The sequence below is a fragment of the Bombina bombina genome, chromosome 1 (genome assembly GCF_027579735.1).
Source record: "Bombina bombina isolate aBomBom1 chromosome 1, aBomBom1.pri, whole genome shotgun sequence".
NCBI classification, from domain to species: Eukaryota; Metazoa; Chordata; class Amphibia; order Anura; family Bombinatoridae; genus Bombina; species Bombina bombina.
Genome location: NC_069499.1, coordinates 1,260,974,883 through 1,260,998,897, shown reverse-complemented (window position 1 = coordinate 1,260,998,897; position 24,015 = coordinate 1,260,974,883). Strand labels below are relative to the sequence as shown.

The 24,015-nt window shown below is 38.9% G+C and overlaps 1 protein-coding gene across 2 annotated transcripts in view; it reads right to left on the bottom strand.

Moving 5' to 3' along the window:
• MTHFSD (methenyltetrahydrofolate synthetase domain containing) overlaps nt 1-18,640 on the bottom strand; it is a 110,576-nt gene extending 91,936 nt beyond the window's left edge. For both annotated transcript variants that reach the window (XM_053700910.1, XM_053700915.1), the window contains exons 1-2: nt 18,563-18,640; nt 13,943-14,046 (exon numbers count right to left, since the gene is read on the bottom strand). In XM_053700910.1, the coding sequence (XP_053556885.1) occupies nt 13,943-14,046; nt 18,563-18,590 (132 nt within the window). In that variant the 5' untranslated portion in view covers nt 18,591-18,640. The remainder of the gene's footprint in view (nt 1-13,942; nt 14,047-18,562) is intronic.
• Nucleotides 18,641-24,015: the final 5,375 nt, after the last annotated feature.

Genomic DNA, 24,015 nt, shown 5'->3' with positions numbered 1-24,015 from the left:
GAGACGATAAAAAATTTTATTCCCCTAACGATATAGGTGATGCTTTTGCAAACTATTACAGAGGACTGTACCAGATAGCTGATGACCCTGGCATTCGTTATGCACCAGCGCATCTTATCCCTGAGTTCCTTGATAGGCTTCACTTGCCACAGGTTCCTGAGGACATGACGGAGCAACTCGTTGCTCCTATCTCTGTTGAAGAGATCGAGAAAACGATCAAAAGCCTGAAGGCACATAAGTCCCCAGGCCCAGATGGATTTGATGCCTTGTTTTACAAAAAATTCGTGACCCAGTTGTGCCCTATTCTCGCTCGGGTGTTTGCCGAGGCTATGGACACAGGTAACTTCCCCCAAGACTTTCTAGAGGCATCAATCATAACTATTCCCAAACCAGGGAAAAATCCTGAGTTCTGTGAGAGCTACCGGCCAATATCTCTCATTAACGGAGATGTAAAATTATATGCAAAAATACTGGCCTCAAGGTTAAATAAAACTCTCCCGGTCCTGATTCATCATGATCAGGTAGGGTTCACCCCAGGACGACAGGGCTCGGACAACACTAGGCGCCTCTTAAATATCTTCTTTGAAACTGCTGCGCTTGGGATCCCACTGGTCACCCTGTCGTTAGACGCTGAGAAAGCCTTCGACAGGGTCCGGTGGGAGTATATGGTTGAGGTCCTGCGCTCCTTTGGATTTCCACCCGCCTTTACCAAAGCAGTAATGGCTTTGTATTCAAGCCCCTCTGCCAGAGTTAGAGGATTGGGGTTCGTCTCTAATCCCTTTGAGATTCGGAATGGCACGAGGCAGGGGTGCCCTCTGTCACCTCTCCTCTTTGCTCTTATAATGGAACCGTTAGCGACTAGACTCAGGACGTCTCCCTCAATTTAACCATTAGTTTTGCACGACATTCCTCAGGTCCTTGCCCTCTTCGCTGACGACTTGACCATTTTCCTGACGGATCCAGAGGAATCGCTCCCTAAACTGTTTGAGATCCTAACTGAATTTGCCAATTTAACATTTTACAAACTTAATTACTCTAAGACTGAGGCCTACGCTATTGGCCTCCCGGAAGCCACCCTTGAGACTTTGAAAAGCTCCTACCCATTTAAGTGGTCAACGGAAGGTCTGAAGCATCTGGGAGTAGTACTCTCCCATGACCCTAAGAGAGTAGTGGCAGCAAACTATGGATCTCTTCTCAAAGAGCTCCAACAGACAATCTCTAGTTGGAAGGTCCCGGAGGTCTCCTGGATGGGTAGGGTGGCGGCGGTAAAGATGCTCCTGCTACCAAAACTAATTTACCTATTCCGTTGCCTCCCAGTCCCGGTCCCGGCATACCTTCTCAACCACTTCCAATCTATTTTCACAAAATACGTATGGAAGGGACAACACGTTCGACTTCCCCTAACCCAATTACAAAAACCGAAAAGATGCGGAGGCATGTCGATGCCGAATATTTTGCTATACTATAAAGCTGCCATGCTCTCGCATATTACGGCCTGGGGAGTGAGGGACTGTTCCGCGAGGTGGCTCCAAATCGAACAGGGCTCGCTACCCGCTGGAGTGGACATAGCTAACCTCATATGGATCCCTGATCATGCAGAGGTACTGAGCGGAATACATTGCCATATAGTCAAGACCTGTCTGAAACTTTGGAGGGGGCTCCGTCATCTAGACCCGGTTGCCCCGCATCCCTCCCCCATTCACTCTATCAATGCTCTGCTACACTGCCTCCCGGACTCACACCCCGGGAGGTGGGAAGCCTTGGGGCTCAGATTACTCTCGGACTTGTATAGAGGGGGTGCCCTAGCTATCCCACCCCAAAACTACCCGACGGACGGCTTTCCCGGGGAGCTGCAGTTCGAGTACCTCCGCCTGGCTTCACTTCTCTTGTCTTGGGGATTCCATAAGGACAACATGAGAGCTCTCACTAAGTGGGAGAGGAGGTGGTTGGCAGGCAGACCTCTGCGAGGCTCTCTGTCGTTTCACTATAGGACTCTTTTGGATTCTCCTCACTTCATAAAAACCCGCTCCACAGAGGACTGGGAGAGAGACCTGGGAGTAGAGGCTTCGGAGGGTGGGTGGCAGAGCGCTCTTCGGGATGTCGGGGCAGCAGTGCGCTGCTCCAACATGTTTGAACTGTACCTCAAAATTCTGCTTCGGTGGCACTGGGTTCCCACCAGGCTACATAGAATTTACCCCTCCAGGTCGGCGGACTGTTGGAGAGGCTGTGCCCACCGAGGCACTCACCTCCACATTTGGTGGGAATGCCCCAAGTTAAGACACTTCTGGAACCAGGTGGCTGGATTGCTCCGGGGACTAGGCCTCATTGACGACCTCTCAGGGAGCACGGCATTATTCCATTTTGGTCTGCAAGATCTCCCAAAACCATCCCGTCTTCTGGGTGTTATTGTTCTTTTGTCGGCAAAACTGGTTATAGCCAGACAATGGATGAAACAAGCCCCTGCTTCACTCGCCCCAGTTCTTCACTCACTAGATTATATCCAAAACATGGAAGAATACGCACTAAGGGTTGAAGGCCGATATGATTACTACTGCTCTATATGGTTAGCATGGGATGAATATAAGGGATCTGGCTAATCTTCAACCCCACTGGATGACCAGATGGATGTGTAGGCCCTAATCTGGATAGAGGGGCTGGCGACCTGAGAACCCCTATGGCTCCTAGTGCCCACAAAACATAGAATGTATATATACATATATATTGTTATTATAATTTTTTTTTTTCTTTTTTTTTTTCTCACACCCCTCTTTCCCCACCCCCCACAACATGTAACCTTATCCAGCTGATTCCCGTTTCCAATCTAATATTCCACAATTCCCGAATTGCCACGATTAGCATTACCTACCATTTGCCTTTAGCTCTATTTGTCTCACTCTGAGAATCTTTTCCCTACGAGTTATGTCTTCAACAAGTACTAAGTTCCAGGTCCCATAAGTGGACCTATTTTACTTTGTTGACACATGTTTCTCCTGTTATTAAAATATATAAAATGGGGTTTTATTAGGGTCAATACAATGCTCCTCTTATTGTCTATTATATGTATGTCCGAATGCTGGAATAATGTCATGCTTTTGTTTCTGTTTGAGATATTGCCCTATCTACTATGTTTGTACTTCGTCTCTTTATTACCCCAATAAAAATATTTGTCCAAAAAAAATAAAAAATGTACAGCTCCCCCTCTGTAGTGTGCACTCTAAGCTAAAGAGAACAATAAAGCTTGTCAAGAAGGCAATTTAACTGATATGTAACTGTGCACCACTTCTCTCACTGTGTGTTGAGTATACTTAAATTTCCAAAATGGTGGTGCCCATAAGATGCAGAGCTTCACTAACCAGCATATTGGAGTAGTAACTGTGCTACTTTAGTAATACCTAGCAGTTAAATGTCCATTTAAAGGGACATTGTGCTATCAAATTAGTTTCCCCTTAAAGGGATATAACAGTCTGTTTCATTGTTGTAGTTATAAAAGCACTAAGCAGTAGACTTCGTTAGGATCCAAATGTGGACGAAAACTCTATTCAGCTTTTTTCGGAACCAGATTGATCTGGATTTGCACAAGAATTAACCCGGCTCCAGAAAAAGCCGAATAGCGCATACTTCCACTTTTGGAGCCCAACGAAGGATCTGAATGCACATACCTACTAAACAGTGCTTATACATAACAAATCCTTGCAATATTTATTATTCATCATTTTTAAAGGTTTATTTTTTCTAACTTAATTTGTGCAGTGACCATTACTTCCTGTCACAGCCCTACAAGGGGGCTGGGGGCTCTACATGAAGGCATATCTAGATTGATGTCATAAATCTTCTAGAGTAAAATGAGATGGTTTACTAATCAGTGAAAGCCAGAGAGATAGGAAACAGGTTCTGCCCATGGTCAGAAAAGGCAGAATGCAACCTAAGCCCTCAGCATGTCTGTTCCCTTATTTAGCTGTAGGCATGGACTACACTGAGAATTTCTAAGTGCTAATTTTGAAAGAAAACAAGTATGTTGTTTGCTGTTTTTTTAACATAATCTATTTCTTTTTGTGTTTACTCCGATTTAACATATATACTTTTTTTTTTACAAAAGGATTACGGTTTTGTATTCCTTTAATGTGTTCCCAGTGACTTGTTAGAGTAGCTGTAGACTTAAAACTGTATGAGAAATTACTCCTTTATGTTTATTTTGTATTTTACTGAAAGAAGCCTCGATCCATTGTTCTCTAGAATATGGCAATATACAGACTACCTCATACCTCATTTTATTGTGCTCCGCAGATATCGCACTTTTCACAAATTAACCCCTTAAGGACAAGGACATTTTTCAATTTCCTTCCCTTAAGGACCAGGGCTATTTTTACATTTCTGCGGTGTTAGTGTTTAGCTGTAATTTTCCGCTTACTCATTTACTGTACCCACACATATTATATACAGTTTTTCTCGCAATTAAATGGACTTTCTAAAGATACCATTATTTTCATCATATCTTATTAAAAAAAAATTTTTAGAAAATATTATGAAAAAATGTAAAAAAAACAACACACACTTTTTCTAACGTTGATCCCCAAAATCTGTTACACATCTATAGCCACCAAAAAACACCCATGCTAAATAGTTTCTAAATTTTGTCCAGAGTTTAGAAATACCCAATGTTTACATGTTCTTTGCAAATTATAGGGCAATAAGTACAAGTAGCACTTTGCTATTTCCAAACCATTTTTTTTCAAAATTAGCGATAGTTACATTGGAACACTGATATCTGTCAGAAATCTCTGAACAACCCGTCACATGTATATATTTTGTTTTAGTAGACAACCCAAATTATTGATCTAGGCCCATTTTGGTATATTTCATGCCACCATTTCACCGCCAAATGCGATCAAATAAAAAAAAAATTGTTCACTTTTTCACAAACTTTAGGTTTCTCACTAAAATTATTTACAAACAGCTTGTGCAATTATGGCACAAATGGTTGCAAGTGCTTCTCTGGGATCCCCTTTGTTCAGAAATAGCAGAAATATATGGCTTTGTCGATGCTTTTTGGTAATTAGAAGGCTGCTAAATGACGCTGAGCACCACACGTGTATTATGCCCAGCAGTGAAGGGGTTAATTAGGGAGCTTGTAGGGTTAATTTTAGCTTTAGTCTAGAGATCAGCCTCCCACCTGACATATCCTACCCCCTGATCCCTCACAAACGGCTCTCTTCCCTCCCCCCACCAAAAAAAAAAAAAAAAATCTGCCTTGTAGGATCCCTCCTTAGCCCCCAACCTCCCTGATCCCCCCCCAAACGGCTCTCTAAAATCGAATCCCCCTATTTTCTGTAGTGTAGCTTCCTCCCCCTTTATACCCTACCCCTCCCGGATCCCTTTCCAAAACATTTTACCACTCCCTTTCCCCTCTCTCTCCTTTGCTTATACATTTTTGGTAAATGTGATTACCGTGCGCTTGCACGCACGCACCCGAGCCCCGCCCCCTCACAGGATCACGGACAGGATCTGGATACCGCAACTGCGATGGTCCGCTCACCCGCCCCTCTGCTAAGGCTCCCACCCACCAACAATCGGCACCACTGCTGTCTGATGCATCGATAACTCTGCAAATCTATTTCTGCAGTGCCCCACTCGTGGGGCATGCAGAAATAGTGTGATCTCGCTATTTTGAGCGAGATCGCAGCAGAGAGAAGCCCAGCACTGCAGCTGGTCCTTAAGGGCATAACGACCAACGTCGTACAGGGTACGACGTTGGTCGTTAAGGGGTTAAAGGTTTCTGGCAACCCTGCATCAAGCAAGTCTATTAGTGCCATTTTTCCAACATATTGTATACGCGCATATGTGTGTGCTGCCAAAAATTGCACTCACCTAGTGTAGATACTTTGGTTCACTTTAAATCCAGAGAGTAAAATTTATTTCTAAATTGGAGAATATATATATATATATATATATATATATATATATATATATATATATATATATATATAGTGAAGAAAAGGGATGCACTCGCCAGGATTTTCAAAGTTACCATTTAATGTAACGTTTCGGGGTGTTACCCCCTTTGTCAGACAATACAAAATAACAGTCCACAACCTGTTACAAACCGTGTCTATTAAACTACCCTAAGTGATACAGTTTCAGGTCAACACCTGTGATGCCACTCCCACAATTAGCATATAACAGGTGAGGGCCCCCACTGTGCGTGACTATCTAAGCCGAGAACCAACCCCAGACGTGGGGGGTACAAAGCAAAAACCGCCCAGACCCCCGAGATAATGAAGGATAATATCGTGATCAACCTCAGTTCTTACACGCTCTCGGATATGGAAAATGAAATTTTGAACAAGGCACTATCTTTTATCCCCACACAGAAAACAGACGATTTCGAACTCTACATTGACCTACAAAAATTTCAACGCAACATGAGACTGAGGGAATTCTTAGAAATGGACAAACCATCAAAATTAGACCCTGTTAGCAATAACGCCAGCATCAAAACCTTTGCAAGACTTATGCAGACCGAGATGGATGCTAACATCAACAAAGCAAAGACTACAACACACAATAACCTCAGTGGCATTGAGAGACTTGCATTGAAGAATTTGGCTCAGCAAACCAGCATAGTGATCCGCCAGGCGGACAAGGGGGGTGCAATTGTTCTGCAAAATTATGAAGAATACAAGGAAAAATTATGAAACAGTTAAATGACACTGAAACTTACGCACGTCTCAAAGCAGACACTGTAATAAGTTTCAAGGCAAGGATTGATACTTACCTGAGCACTGTCTTCAATGAAAGCTATCTGGACAAAAAGACATTGGACTATTTTATTACACCATTTCCTAGAACCACGGTACTATATACTTTGCCAAAGGTTCACAAAAGCCTGATCTCACCTCCCGGCAGACCGATTGTATCAGCAATAGGTTCAATACAACAGCGTATTGCAACATACCTTGATGGATTATTACAGACGGAGGTAAGGAATATGGAATCATTCCTTCTCAACTCACAGGCACTAATAAAAACAATTAAGGAACTACTCCCTCTGGAAGAAGATGACCTGCTGGTTACACTTGATGTGACAAGCCTGTATACGGTCATTCCCCATCAGGAGGGACTACAAGCAGTAAACAGACAATTAGGCAAATATCCTTTTATTGGACCCACTGTAGAAATTCTAATCAATATACTGGAATTCTGCCTCACCATGAACTACTTCCGGTTTGAACACTAATTTTATCTACAGAAAACAGGGACAGCGATGGGGTCCAATGTGGCCACATCCTACACCAACCTATAAATGGCGTAATTTGAAACCAATGATACAGAACTATTCAAAGATGACTACATATTGTTCTATAGACGCTACATCAACGATCTGGTATTAATCTGAAAAGGCAGCAGAGCAACATTGGACATTTGGTTTCAGAGCTTGAACAATGCCAATCCGGCATTCAAGTTCAAAATGAAGACAGATGACAAAAGGATTAATTTTCTGGATCTTCAGCTATTCAAGGATGGAAGCCTTCTGAAGAGTACACTTTACAGAAAAGAGACGGATAGGAACTCGCTGCTATCTTTTGTTAGTGGACATCCACCATCACTCAAGAGATCCCTGCCTAAATCCCAGTTCAAAAGGGTCCAAAGAAACAACTCGAACGAAGAAAAAGCCCAGCAACAGATGGAGGAAATGTACATAAGGTTCCAGGACAGAGGGTACCCCACTAAAATCCTAGATCAACAGTTGATGGAACTGGATACCTCCAGAACTCGGACACCCCAAGAACAACTCACTTTTGTGACATACACAAATGACAAATCATGCCTTAGGGATCTGTTCAACAAACACTGGGACATCGTGAGAAGTGATCCATCATTGCCATTTAAAAATATGGTACCACCACGCATGGGATTCCGTAGAGCAACATCTCTAAGGGAAATGCTGGTAAAGACGGACCCCCGTCCTTGCTATCAGAAGAAGAAGTCATGGTTGGATAAAAGGAAACCTGGTTGCTTTAGATGTCTTGGCTGCACGACTTGCAGTGCCTTACAGACAGGACCATACTTCACTCATCCTACCAAAAAGATGAAGTATAAGCACAGATACAGAGTGACGTGCACAACCACTTATATTGTGTACCTTCTCCACTGCACATGTGGCCTGTTTTACGTTGGCAAAACAACGGACGACTTGAGGACATGAATGACCAACCACAGGTCAGCCATTCTAAAGGGAACATCGGACCAATCGATGGTAAGACACTTTGTTCAAAAAGGACTAGAGTAATTGATCTGAAATACACAATCATTGACCATATACCACCTTTATCTAGAGGTGGGGACAGAGGGAAAATTATTCTGCAAAGAGAAGCAAGGTGGACTGGCATTGTTTTCTGTAGGGCCTCTCTCCATGGTTAACTAACTTTAACAGTACTGTTGTGATTTATTTATATATATATATGGCAGGGATGGTCTCCCTACTCTTACATATCCTTTTTCCATGTTTCTATCTAGTCTGATGTATTGTTCTCTCCCCTTTCTGCTTGGGTCCCTCTTGGGTTTTTAACCAACTAGCTATATTACGTGGCTTTTGTTAGGCTAACAGGTCACTAATTTATTACTTGGTTATATTCATATCCTGCTCTGTGCTGACTTTAAAACAGTTGGCTAGCTTTATGCTACTATATTAAGATGATTTGGGATCATATTGTTGCTGTATACATATTTTTATGCTTTATATTTATATTTATTTTCATGCTTATGATTTTTATGTTTATGTTCACTTCCAGTGCTGGCCACTATACTGTATCTATTTTTTGGGGGGTTGGGCGCTCCTCCATGTCCTAGAACATTTGATTGGCTTGCATTTACCTCTCCCCTGATTGGGGGCCGTAGTATCGTTGATATGGTTGCTATGACAACCACCTGCTGGCAGCAATCAACTTAAGGTATTTACAGCGTATCATTATTATTCTATTCCTGGGGTTTTTTCATTGCTTTTTCATTGTTTTCTTTGGTTTGCAAACCAGTTCTGTGCAATGTCCTGCATGACTTCTGCTGTATGGTGCTTTCATGCATATCTGTGATTTGGTGTTCACTATATATTTATTGTTTGGTGTCTATATGATTAGATAGTCAAGCACAGTGGGGGCCCTCACCTGTTATATGCCAATTGTGGTGGTGGCATCACAGATGTTGACCTGAAACTGTATCACTTAGGGTAGTTTAAAAGACACGGTTTGTAACAGGTTGTGGATTGTTATTTTGTATTGTCTGACGAAGGGGGTAACTTTGAAAATCCTGGCGAGTGCATCCCTTTTCTTCTTACATATATATATGTAGCAATAACTACGAAACAGTCTGTCCTGGGATGGTTATAAATCACTGCAGTAACCCTAGCTAAGCTTATAAGCTGTGTTAACAGCGATGCTTTGGCGTAAAGGGAATCTGCTGAAAAGCAGACAAAGTAAAAAAGGTGTGTCACTGTGAACCTAATTTGCATATATTACCCAGAATCCTTTGCTGCATTGGAAACAATGTCATTCAGAGGTTTTCTGTGGGAAAAACAAGTCTTCTGGCCTGTCTAGATTTGTTAATAAAAAATAAAATTACAGAAAAAAAATAAACAAAGCTAACCAAAATAAAAATTTAAACCTAAACTAATACCCCAATAAAATAAAAAGTCCCCCCAAAATAAAAACACCCCCTAATCGAATACTAAACTACCAATAGCCCTTAAAAGGGCCTTTTGTAGGACATTGTCCCAAGTTAAACAGCTCTTTAAATACAACAATTACCAATTACCCCCTAACACCAAAAATAAAAAAACGTAACACTAAAAAAAAACTATACTAACCATAGCCCCAAATAGGTACTCACCATTCCTGAAGTTTGGCAGAGAAGGTCTTCTTCCAGGTGGCTCAATCATCTTCTATCTTCATCCAGAACGAAGGCGGCACGGAGCGGAGCCGTCTTCCCCGATGCGTGGATCCGCAGCGGCGGTCCTCGGCGGCATGGAGGCTCCGCTTCATCCGATGTCCGTCGTACACTGAAGATTGAATGCAAGGTACCGCAATCAATTTGGGGTACCTTGCTGTCAGGGTGCCAGGAATCAGACTGAGACAAGAAGTGCAAAAATAATCACACCTTTATTAATAGCAAAAAATAATAAAAAGTCCAAAAGTCAAATAACAAGCCAGGAATCAAAACCAGAACTGGTAGTCAGATGAGCCGAGTCAGGCGCCAAAGCGAATAGTCAGACGAGCTGGAATCAGGAACAAGGAAAACAGCAGAGTCAGGAACAAGCCAGGGATCAGGAACCAGGAAGGACGTCAGACAGCCAGGTAATACACAGGAACTGGAACTCACAAACAGGTCTGAGACAACGCAAGGGCAAAGCATACTGAACAGAGGCCCTTTAAATAATAAGTGATGACATCACAATTCTGAGACTGCAACCTGTCTCACATGGATGATGTACACCAGTCTGGCCATAAAAGGGCGTGCAGGAAATGAGCAGCATCACACACTATATGCACCAGAGTCAGCAAGAGAGGTGAGTAAAATGGCTGCCAGCAGCACATGGCAAAAAAAGCAGGGAAAAAACCCTGACACTTGCATTCCTATTGGCTGAAATTTTGAAATCAGCCAAAAGGATTAGAGCTACTGAAATCCTATTGGCTGTTTAAATCAGCCAATAAGATTTCAGTAGCTATCATCCTATTGGTTGATTTCAAAATTTCAGCCAATAGGAATGCAAGGTACACCATTAAATATGGGGTACCTTGCATTCAATCTTCAGTGTGCAACAGACGATCGCATGAAGAGGAGCCTCCACAATGCTGAGGACCGCCACCGCCAAGGACCGCCATTGTTGAGGACCGCCGAGGATCCACACATCGGGAAAGCCAGCTCCACACCTCCGCTCCGGATGAAGATAGAAGATGGAGCCGCCTGGAAGAAGACCTTCTCCACCGGACTTCAGGAATGGTGAGTAGTGTACCTATTTGGGGCTTAGTGTTAGAATTTTTTTTTTTTTGGGGGGGGGGGGGTTATTTATATTTATTTTTAAGATTAGGGATTTAATGGGCTGGAAAAGAGCTGATTGTCCTTTAAAGGGCAATGCCCATAGAAATGCCCCTTATGGGGCAACGGGTAGTTTAGGTTTTTTTAGTGTTAGTTTTTTTGGGGGGGGTTTGGTGGGTGTGTTTTTTTTACTGTTAGGGGGGGGATTTAGTAATTGTTAAATGTAAAAGAGCTGTTTAACTTAGGGCAATGCCCTACAAAAGGCTTTTAAGGGCTATTGGTAGTTTAGATTAGGGGGTGTTTTTATTTTGGGGGGGCTTTTTTATTCTCATAGGGATTAGGTTTAAAAAAAATATTTTTGATAATTTTGTTAATTTTTTTCTGTAATTTTATTTTTTTATTTTTTGTAATTTAATGTTAGGTTTTATTTAAGTGTAACTTAGTATTGGGGTTAATTTAGGGGGTGTTAGGTTAGGGGGCTTAGTAATTAAAATTAGTTATTTGCGTTGTGGGGGGTTGGCGGTTTAGGAGTTAATAGGTTAATAAGTTTTTTGCGATATGGGGGTTTGTCGGTTTAGGGGTTAATTAGGTTTACTGTGATGTGGGGGGCTGGCAGTTAAGGGGTTAATATTTTAATTATGTTATTTGCGGATTAGGGGTTAATTACTTTATTATTTTGCGATGTGGGGGTTGGTGGTTTCGGTGCTTGTTAATACCTCATACGGGAGGTTAGGTTTTTTGTTATACTTCGTGCGAGTGCTTACATGTTTTTTATTTATTTTGTGCGGACGGTTGCGTGTTTTCTTTTTTTTTTTTTTTTAAACGGCTTCAGATTTGCCTATGCTGCATCCAGGTTGATTCCGAAAATGGCAGGGTGGTGAAAGAATCCACCTTCGGTGGATTCTTTCACCACCCTGCTATTCCACCGGGATGCAGCGAAGCGTAGCCAACATTCCTTTGAGGATGCGTGCGCAACTGGCGACACAGAGGGACATACATACACACACACACACACCAGCAAAAATATTATTTTTAGAAATAAAGTATTTTTTTCAATTAAGGTATGTACATTTTGTTTTGCGATTCAGAAAGAGCATACAGTTTTAAAAACGTTTCCAATTTACTGCTATTATCAAATTTGCTTAGTTCCCATGGTATCCTTTGTTGAGGAGATACCTAGGGAGGTGTCTGGGGCACAACAATGCAGGAAATATTGCTGCCATCTAGTGCTCTTGCAAATGGATAATATTCTTGCAAAATTGTTGCCATATAGTAATCCAGAAATGGGCAGACTCCTACGTTTATGTACCTACTTTTCAACAAAAGATACAAAGGAAACGAAGAAAAATTGATCATGAAAGAAAAATGTTGGGTTTCATATCCCTTTAATAGACGTCAGTATAGTGTAAACTTAACTTTTATATGCACATGGAAACCAAACAAATTAATTTGACTCACTTTATTGCGCTATTCGCTTTATTGTGATGGTCTGGAATCGAAACTGCAATATCTCCAAAGTATGCCTGAACATGTTCTGAGCATACAGAAATAGCAAACCTACTTATCCATCTCTCTTTACATTAAAGAGTCTATTTTATTAAGTATTAAGCAGTGGGTTATACTTGGTGAATAATACATATTGTGATTAATTCTATTATTTTAAATGGATTTTACCTTTTATTTCGTTTTTTACCTTAATTTGTGCAGAGCCCATTACTTCCTGTCACAGCTCAACAAGGGGTCTATAGTCTCTACAGTAAGGTAAAGTAGCAGTTTTTCACCTGAAGCGTGGCTAGGAGACATCTATTCTAGCTGCAATCAGTTTATTGCCCATGTTTAGTAGAGGACTTTGTTGCAAAAATCATGTGACAATAGAAACTAGGCTCTGTAACGTCTGCTCTGCTATCTAACTATAATCAGTGGCTATACTGAGAATTTCTAAATACGTATTTAGCAAGAAAACAAGTTGTTTACTGTTTTTAACACAATCTGTTTCTATTTTCGCTTACTTTAACATTTTTTTTTTCTACTAAAGGAGAACTGTTTTATATGCCTTTAAGTCCTCTTTATCTTATTTTTGTCTATACACAATGGCCAATACTTAGAGAGAGCTATTGAAAAGAAACATGTTATAACCCCTCCCACCCTTGGGAACTTGATTGCTGCCTCATGTTTACAAAAAAATATCTTTAAGAGAATTTCACCTATTACTGACAAATGTCCTTTGTCCTAAGTGATATATAGCTAGATCATTTTGTTTGAACCACAGAAGGGAGAAATGACTGAGGATTAGTGATAGTTAATTAACGGTCTTAAAGGACAGTTTACTCAAAAATGTTCTCTCCTTTTATTTGTTCCCAATGATTCACTTTACCTGCTGGAGTGTATTAGATTGTTTACAAGTAGCTCCTTTACCCTTATATTGGCATTTGAAATAGTTGATTTAGCATGTGGTATCCCCACCTATTCTGAAAGTTTGTGGCCGCAGGTCCAAGCTATAGATAAGCTTTGTAAACACAGCCAGCAGAAGAAATTACACTCCCAGTGGGATATAGCAGAGATAAGGTAATAAAATGTTGATTTTCAATTGTTCTCTCCAAGTACTGGTGATTGGTTTATAGACAGATATATGATAAAGAAGCAGGTATATGTACACAATGTGATACAGTAATGAGATCTGATTATACCAACAAGCTCAACCCATTTTATTAGGTTGTGGCTTCAAAACACAAAATCAGAGCTTTAATATACACAAATAAACCTTAAAATGCTTATTTTCATAATTTTTTTACTCTGCAGTTGGTAAAAAAAAAGCAATTGTAAACACATTAAGGGAAACACTATTTTACAGTATACTGTCCCTTTAAAGTCCTTTGTCCCTTTAGTAAACTTTATAAAACTCTTTACAAAGGATTACCTTGAAATTAGGGATCCTATGATGAACTGGTCTTGGAAAGTCAGCCAAATTATTATTCTCAATATAATCCCACACCTTCTGCCGAATATCCCACTTGGTGTATCCTTTAATCAAATAAAATGGAAATAAAGAAAATATTTAGACATCTTGTTTTTTGTTTATTTAATGCCCTGTGCATGCAGGAACTAAAGACCATGGTTTATAAAAGGGAGATACTAAAAGGAATGACAAGGGTGAGTGACAAAGTGAAATGCCTTAAACTTATTAATGAGATGTAAAGTTAAAAGTGCTATAGCAACAAAACTATGAGACATATCAAGTAGGTACTTACCAGATATATCCCCAAGTACCGTAGTAGACAGTGAAATTACATTGAATTATAGCTTCTTTCCATGGAATGACAAAGGTGAATGAAAAGTGGAATGCCCATAGACTTTAATGGGATGTAAAGTTTAAAGGGACAGTCAAATCCAAAAAAACTTTCATGTTTCAATTAGGGCATGTCATTTTAAACAACTTTCCAATTTACTTTTATCACCAATTTTGATTTGTTCTCTTGGTATTCTTAGTTGAAAGCTAAACCTAGAAAGGCTCATATGATAATTTCTAAGCCGCCTCTTAAAGGGACACTGAACCCAAATTTTTTCTTTTGTGATTCAGATAGATAATGCAATTTTAAGCAACTTTCTAATTTACTTTCTAATTTACTCCTGAACCCAAAAAAAAGCTTAGATGCCTTCTTTTTCAATTAAAGATAGCAAGCGAACGAAGAAAAATTGATAATAGGAGTAAATTAGAAAGTTGCTTAAAATTGCATGCTCTATCTGAAAGCTAAACCTAGGTAGGTCATATGCTAATTTCTTAGACCTTGAAGGCCGCCTCTTATGTGAATGCATTTCGACAGTTTTTCACCACTAGAGGGTGTTAGTTCATGTGTGTGATAAAGATAACATTGAGCTCTCGCATGTGAAGTTACCTAGGAGTAAGCACTGATTGGCTAAAATGCAAGTCTGTCAAATGAACTGAAATAAGGGGACAGTTTGCAGAGGCTTCGCTATAAGGTAATCACAGAGATAAAAAGTGTATTACTATAACCGTGTTGGATGTGCAAAACTGGGGAATGGGTAATAAAAGGATTATCTATCTTATAAACAACAAAAACGTCTGGTGTTGACTGTCCCTTTAATTTTAGCTTTAGTGTAGAGATTACCCTCCCACCTGACACTTCTACCCCCTAATCCCTCCCAAACAACTCTCTTCCCCCCGTCACCCCCATCTTAGGTACTGGTAGACAGTCTGCCAGTATAAAGATTTAAGGCTTCTTTTTTTATTATTAAATATTTTTTATATTTGCTGCAGTGTGGGATCCTCCCTTACCCTCCAATCTCCCTGATCCCTCCCAAACAGCTGTCTAACCTTACCCCCTCTAACTAATGTCCACCATCCTAGGTACTGGCAGGTTATTTGTGTTTATTTTTTTCTGTAGTGTAGTGTCCCCCCCTGTGATCATTAGTTAGGGCCCCTTCCCTCCCTTTTTTTATTTTTTATTATTGTAGTGCCCTTCCACTTCCACCACCTCCCTCCTCCTTCCGCTGCTGGACCGCCACCTGCCTCCCAGATTCCCTCCTGCCAGCACCAGCATCTTGCATCATCCCTCATATGGAACAAGAGCTCCTGGAGCTCAGGAACTCAAGCTCTTGGTCGTAACTTAACAGCCAAGACGTACATATATATATATATATATATATATATATATATATATATATATATATATATATAGTGGTATGATAGGCCAAAGTACCGCACAATGTATATATACACGTCCATTTAGGTGAAGGGGTTCATTTACCTTTTACCTCTGTGATTACCTTGTAACTAAGCCTCTGCAGACTGCCCCTTATTTCAGTTATTTTGACAGACTTGCATTTTAGCCAGAATGCACTTAAGTAGCAGGAACAGAAGTGCTACTTAAGTGCATTCCTTTAGTCTCTATCTTCTCTGATATAGACTATATTTGTAACTAGTGTTGTTTTATGCACAAGCACTCAAGCTCACCAGGTATAAATCGACACAGGTATCCAAATATACTTATATAAAAGGATACACCATTTGTAAATAACCTGAATATTTCTTGTATGTATTAAACTACTAAACTGAGCGTTCCTATCTTACCAGTGTAGTGCTCTTGCTATTTTGTGCTAAATTAATGCATTTTAGCCAATCAGTGCTGATGCTATCTATATGGCACACGTGAACCAGCGCCGTCTAGCTGTGAAAAATTGTCAAAATGCACTGAGATAAAAGGCGGCCTTCAAGGGCTTAGAAAGTAGCATATGAGCCTACCTATGTTTAGCTTTCAACAAAGAATACAAACAAAACCTGTCGACATATCACAAAGAAATTTACCAGGTATATTTCATAAGTATAGTATCAGGTTCTAAGAGTGAGCTTATGTGTCACTATACTTGTTTTGAATGGAATGACAAGGGTGAATGGTAAAATGGAATAAAGTAAATGTGTCACGAAGACAAAACATTGATGCACATCCCATATTTGCAAATATACTCCCCAAGTACATAAGCAAATTCTAAGAGTGAAAACACATGGCATGGTGGTTTTCTATAGAATAACAAGGTATATGACAAAACAGAATGCCCATAGACATTTGAGGATTTATGGAATAAAAACTTCCATTAGAGGTTATAAACATAAGGACTGTAAAAGAATGAAATATGCCTGGGACATGCATAAGGCTATACTATGAAAAAAAAGTTACATGTAATATGGGTAGACTTGAGGGGCCATTTATAGGTTGTATTTACCGTCAAATTCTTTGTATCTATGTTTTAATAAGAGAGATATTAGAGGTACATAGTAATAAATGTCATTCAATAGGAAAAAGCTATAATTCCATGTAATCTAACTTTCAAGATCTACTATTTACTTGGGGACTATATTTGCAAATATCTAGTTGATATGTCTCTAAGAATTGCTTCTATGAGATTTTTAATTTTATTATTCACTCTTGTCATCTCATAGAAAAGGCCTAATCCCAAATAATCTCTCATAACCTGCTTCAGTTTTGAGGAATATACCTATGTTATATGTATCCAAACCTTGTGTTAATTCATTAAAAGGTATCACAATCTACTAAAGAAACATTGCAATGAGATTTGTAATTTTCTCGTTCATGATTCAGATAGAGTATGTAATTTTAAACAATTTAGTAAAATAACTTTCCAATTTCCTTATATTATCTAATTTTCTATGTTCTCACTATAATTTGTTGAATAGGATACCCAGGTAGGCTCAGGAGCTGATGATTGGTGGCTGCACATATATGTCTCATCCTATTGGCTCACCCAATGTGTTAACGAGCTCCAAGTAATGCATTGCTGCTTCTTCAAATTCAACAAAGGATAGCAAGAGAATTAAACAAATTAAATAAGAGAAGTAAAAACAGGAAAGTAGTTTAAAATTGTATTCTGTATCTGAATCGTTAAAGAAAAAAATTGAGTTCAGTGTCCCTTTAACTTTACATCCCATTAAAGCCTATGGGCATTCCACTTTGTCATTCACCCTTGCTATACCATAGAAAGCAGCTATAATTCTACATAATCTCACTTTCTGGGTTTGCTACTGTACTTGAGGAATATATCTGGTAAATATATATGGATATGACCCATAGTTATGTTGCTATAGCAATTTTAACTTTACATCATATTAAAGGGACATGAAACCCAAAATCTTTCTTTCATGCTTTGGCTGGAGCATGACATTTTAAACATCTTTTTTCTATGATCAAATTGTATTTGTTCTTTTAGTATCTTTTGTTGAAAAGCAGGGGTGTAAATTCGGGAGCGTACAGGTGTCTGAAGAACTATATGGCAGCAGTTTTGCAAGAATGTTATCCATATGCAAAAGCACTAGAATGTAGTTCTCCAGACACATACCTAAGTTTCTCTTCAGCAAAGAATAACTTGGGAACGAAGTAAATTGGAAACTTTTTAGAATTTGTATGCTGTCTGAATCACAAAATAATGGTTTTGGGGTTTCATATCCCTTTAAAAAGTCTATGGACCTTACATTTTGTCATTAACCCTTGTTAATCCATAGACAGCAACTAGTATTCCATGTAATCTCACTTCCAGAATCTGCTTTATTATAACACGTTGCACTTTACCTCCCATTACAGTCTATGCAAATTCTATTTTGTCATTTACCCTTGTCATTCCATAGAAAGCAGCTTTAATTCCAAGTAATGTCAATTTTAGAATATGCTACTTTACTTGGGGAATATATCTGGTAAATATATATGTAATATGTCTCATCGTGTTGTTGCTATAACACTTTTAACGTTACATCCCATTAAAGTCTTTGGGCATCCCCCAAATCATTCCTTTTGATATCTCTTTTTACAAAAGAAAGCAGAACATGTGATACAAACATTAATGTAAAATTGTAAAATATACACCTAAAAAATATAATAAACACGCCTCTTTTTACACTTATGCAGCATCTATTATTTGTATTTTTATCCCAGCAGGTGCAAGAATCTTCTAACGATCCCCATAAAAAAGCAAATAAACAAATGATACATTCTCTATTTACATTAGTTACCTGGTGTGAGTCTTATTGTCGGCTCCATTGCAGGGGAAGTCCTGGTGTTTGTTATGATGTACCGATCTTACACAACTGTCATCAGCTACACGTGTGCAGAAAGTTCTATGGTAGCTCGAAGAGGACAAACTTTCTACAAATCCAAAACGTAATACTTGTATTGCTGGTATATCAGTTTAGGTAAATAACTGAGATTCAAAACCAGTTGATAATATTCTTACTGTTTTGATCAAAGGGAATTAATATCACAAGCCCAAGAGACTCCATTCATGGTGTTGAAGCTACAGTTGTATTTAGTTTTTGAGGCAGTAGTACAGTATTTTAAAGTTGTTTTTTTCCCCAGGAACTGAAGTTTTTCAGTAAGATAATTCAAGGGAAAAGAAAAAGGTAATTCACAAGGAAAAATATATAGCTAGATACTTTTTTTTAATCCACCAGCGAATAATATAATGTTTGACTAATCGATATATTATCTATAGTGTGTTGTATCCATCCTAGTTTTAACTCCTTCAGTGACAGGAGTCTATCCATTTGGAGTTGATTCCTAAAACGTATGTTTGCATGTGCACAGGGTAACTGTATATATTCGGGGGTTTTCAGTACCAATGCAGCTTTCATCTTATAAAAAAAAATACTACATACTGATTTTTTAATTTAAATTCATTTTTATTTCAAATTATGTTACTGAAAGTGTATTTTTTTTTATAAATTCCTTAACTCTGAATATATCAATAATTAAATAGAAATAAATTTGTAATTTTAATGGCTACATTGTCACAAACATTATCAGAGCTCAAGATAGATAGATAGATAGATAGATAGATAGATAGATAGATCGATAGATGATAGATAGATAGATAGATACATTATAGATTAGATAGATAGATGAATTATATATTTGATAATTGGATAGAAAGATTAGATAGATGATAGATGCACAACTGAGTGATCACTCTGTGTATCCTTCTCTGGAAGCCATATGGGGTGCACCGTGTGTGCAAGTTTGCTGATGCATTTAACTCGTTTACAGTAGTTAAAAGGACTTTCAACCCAAAATGTTTCTTTCATGTTTAGATAGAGAGTACAATTTTGAACACATTTCCAATTTACTTCTATGATCTAATTAGCTTTGTTCTTTTTGTAGCCTTTGTTGAGAAGCATACCAAGGTAGGCTTATGAGGAGCAATGCACTACTGTGAGCTAGCTGCTTAGTGACTGCACATATATGCCTCTTATCATTGGCTCACTAAATGTTTTCAGCTTGTCCGCAGTAGTGCATTGTTGCTCCTTCAACAAAGGATGCCAATATAATGAAGCAAATTGTAAACTAAACAATTTTTGGTTGCATGTCCCTTTAATCATTGTTCTTGGTTTGTGAGTGTTACAGGCTCTGAGAGGTTATACCACTGTTATGTTATTGGCTCAAAAAGGGTTAGTCACTACCCTTTGTTTTTTTGTGTAACTTGCTAAAAATAATTCAGTCAGTATTTTGTGTTACTGACTGGATCAAGCAAGAAGGAGTTGGAGGATAGAGAGTCAGTGAGTAGATTTGAGGCCAGAGCAAGTTAAGATCTTGGGTGTGAGTTAGACAAGATGTGTCAAGGGAATGTTTTTTTAAGATGAGTGTTATATGCGCATGCTTGAAATGACATGAAAATGTGCCAGTGGGTAAAGTGAGGTGTAATTGGTTTGTAACAGCTGGGGTTATGATGACACATAGGGAAGCAATGATGAATGACAAAATGGGATAAAATGGTCTGTGAGGTCTGAGAATTACAAGAGAGTGTTCACCTCTTCTACGCTTCTAGGTGTGAAACAGCTGATAGTGGCATTTGGTAGGATGAAGGGGTATGGGGAGTAATGGCTACACAATTTAAAAACATATATATATTTGCTATAAAAACTAAAATTCAGAATTTAAAGGGATAGTAAACTCAAAATTAAACTTTCATGGTTTAAATAGAGCAAGCAACAACTTTCTGATTTTCTGCTGTTTTCAAGTTTTCTTTGTTCTTGGTATTCTTTGTTGAAAGCTTACATAGGTAGGCTCAGGAGCAGCAAAGCACTATGAGGAGTTAGCTGATGATTAGTAGCTGCACATATGTCTCTTATCATTGGTTTACCTGATGTGTTTAGCTAGATCCCTGTAGTAAACTTTACTCTTCAACAAAGCATATCTAGAGAATAAAGCACATTTGCAAATAGAGTAAATTTCAGATTGTTTAAATATGTATGCTCTATTTGAATCCTGAAAGTTTAATTTTGAATTTTCTGTCACTTTATGGCTTTGCCGTGGCTTAAGTTAAACTGAAAAATATCAGGCTTATCATTTAGGCATCCCTTCACCTTTAGCTTGACTTTATAAAACCTGATGATGACTTGTAGTGACTAATCCTAAACCTCAAAAGCCAAATTTCCATTACAGGTTGTTTTTTGTTTGTTGTTTTAAGAGTAATTATCCAGCCTCTTTTTTTTTTAGATCCAGTTATTGAAATAGCAATGAAAAAAAACATGGGACATCTCAAATGCAGTTCAGTAGTACCCATCCGGTTTTTTGCATTGGGATCATCTTCTTGTTTGAAAGTCACATGTTACTAAACTGGCCTGTGACACACCATTTTATTTTATTCATTTAATATGGTATACAATGAGTGTCACTAAAAACCTTCAAGAGAAAGGATATATTATATCACAAACAATTTGGTTTCTTTTCTGGCTTGAACTCCAGTATACAGTAACACTGTGTCAATCTCTACAGGGTGATGTCACAACCCCGAAGAAGCTCAGCGCGACCATGAAAGCGCAGTGAAACGCGTACAGGGACGCGTTGGTTTGTCACTACCTTTTACTGTTTGGGGATCCCCTCTTCATCGCATTACCCTCGGTGGCTTGTACACACTCCTTGATGCTGGGACGCTGCATGTGGATAAGTATACATGTGACCGGAGGCGCCAGAGATATCGCTGGCTGTGATCCTCTTCACACTATCTGGTAGTGCAGTACCTATGGTTCCATGAGTGAATGTATCATCTATTTACCTCAAGTGAGGGTAATTGCTTGTGACTGTGCAAGGATCTATCAGGTTGTCTAAAGATTGAAAAACTGCCTGTGGACTAGGCTTGCTACATTCTTATGCTTTGCTGCTCTTTGAAGTGCTTTTCTATCATTCAGTTTAAACTGGAGAACTTTACCAGCATTGTCTGCTTCGCTGAGCTCACTAACACTTATGCATTTAAGCCTTTCTGCATTGCATGTCTCTTCTAAGCAACCTTTGGAAATCTACTTTGGCATTAGTAGCTTTATTCAGCTTATGTGGTGCACCACAAGTCTATTCCTTGTACTATATTACAATATGGGAGACCCCTCACTTGTATGATTTTAAAGGGACAGTATACACTCATTTTTATATAACTGCGTGTAATAGACACTACTATAAAGAATAAGATGCACAGATACTGATATAAAAATCCAGTATAAAATGGTTTAAAAACGTACTTAGAAGCTGTCAGTTTGGCTCTGTTGAAAAGGTAGTTAGAAAGCCCACTGCAAGTGGCAAATAAGACCCTCCCCCCCTCTTCTTCTTTTGCATATGAAAAGACCCTTTACACAAACAGGAGCAAGCTGGAGAAGGTAGCTGACGGTATTCACATAAAACTTTGGGGCTTGGTTAGGAGTCTAAAAATCAGAGTAATGTTATTTAAAAATAAGCAAAATTATAAATTTTTATAAAAAAACAACAACTTTATGGGCTTTATAAATAGATCATCTGCAAAACATTTATGCAAAGAAAAAATGAGTGTATAATGGCCCTTTAAATGTTTATATACATTGTATTTCTAATAAATATACTATACATTTTTGTGCATAGATCGCTTATATCTGTTTCTTCAACCATTTAGAATGTGATATAGTTTTATAGGTGCTGTTTGCCTAGACTTTAAGATCTCACTTATTCTGTGAGATCTACTCTTCACATATATGCATGTATATATATTCTCTTCTAGGATGCACTATAAACTTTAAGGTAATACATGTTGTGAAGTGAGCATTACACCTTTTCTCTTTTTTGCAATACATTGGGTTGTCTAGTTTTGAAAGGTACAATTTTTTTTTTAAATGGAGTTATAGATGAAAAGCTAAACATGCTCTGGTATTTTGGGCAAGTATATGTTTTTTCTGAAATTCCCGGTAGCAAAGGGCTTAATTATTAAAAAGATAAGGGTAAAGGTTTAGTTTCTTTAAAGCACTTCAGTTTCTATAAAGAAATTGGCACAGCCATGACTGAACTAGTTTTCTTTTTATCTCGGTTAGTGCAAACAAAGCTATGTGGAATCCTTTTTGGGCAATCTGTCCCTAATTGTGTTCAGCGGGGGAAACAGATAAGGGGTAACTTAAGTTCAAATATGGCAACACCCATTACTTACTTTATAGAAACTCAGTGAAATTTAGAAAACCAACCATTTTTAGAGTTAAATTACAGGAAAAGGGAACAAAATAATTAATGACAGTATTTTGCAAAGTGTTTTAATGACACATAATTAAACATTTTATATTACAATCTCATACTATTTATATCCCTTTAAAGAACCACTAAATGCAGTAGAATTATATAATTTACAAATGCACAACAAAAATACAATGCAAATTTCAAAGTGAATCTAATTTTCCATCCCCTTTTTGTCATGTGACAGCCATCAGCCAATCACAGAATGCATATACATATATACGGATAACTTTTGCACTTGCTCAGCAGTAACTGCAGCCTCAGAAGGTGTGAATATAATGGAAGTATTAATTTTGACTTTAGTATCCCTTTAAAGGGAAAGTAAACACCTTCGCCTAGATTACGAGTTTTGTCGGTAATGGTGTGTGGTGCTAACAAGCAGTTTATGCTCACCGCTCACCTATAGACAACGCTGGTATTATGGGTTTTTACAAACCTGGCGTTAGCCGCAGAAAAGTGAGCGGAGAGCAAAATTTTGCTCCACATCTCACCTCAATACCAGCACTGCTTACGGTAGCGGTGAGCTGGTGTAACGTGCTCGTGCACAATTTCCCCTTAGGAATCAATGGGGGAGAGCCGGCTGGAAAAAAAACTAACACCTGCAAAAAAGCAGCATAAAGCTCCTAACGCAGCCCCATTGATTCCTATGGGGAAATAAAATTTATGTCTACACCTAACATGAACCCCGAGTCTAAACACCCCTAATCTTACACTTATTAACCCCTAATCTGCCGCCCCCGACATCGCCGACACCTGCATTATATTATTAACCCCTAATCTTCCGCTCCGGACACAGCCGCCACCTACATTATATGTATTAACCCCTAATCTGCTGCCCCCAACATTGCTGACACCTACATTATATTTATTAACCCCTAATCTGCCACCCCCAATGTCGCCGCAACCTACCTACACTTATTAACCCCTAATCTGCCGCCCTCAACGTCGC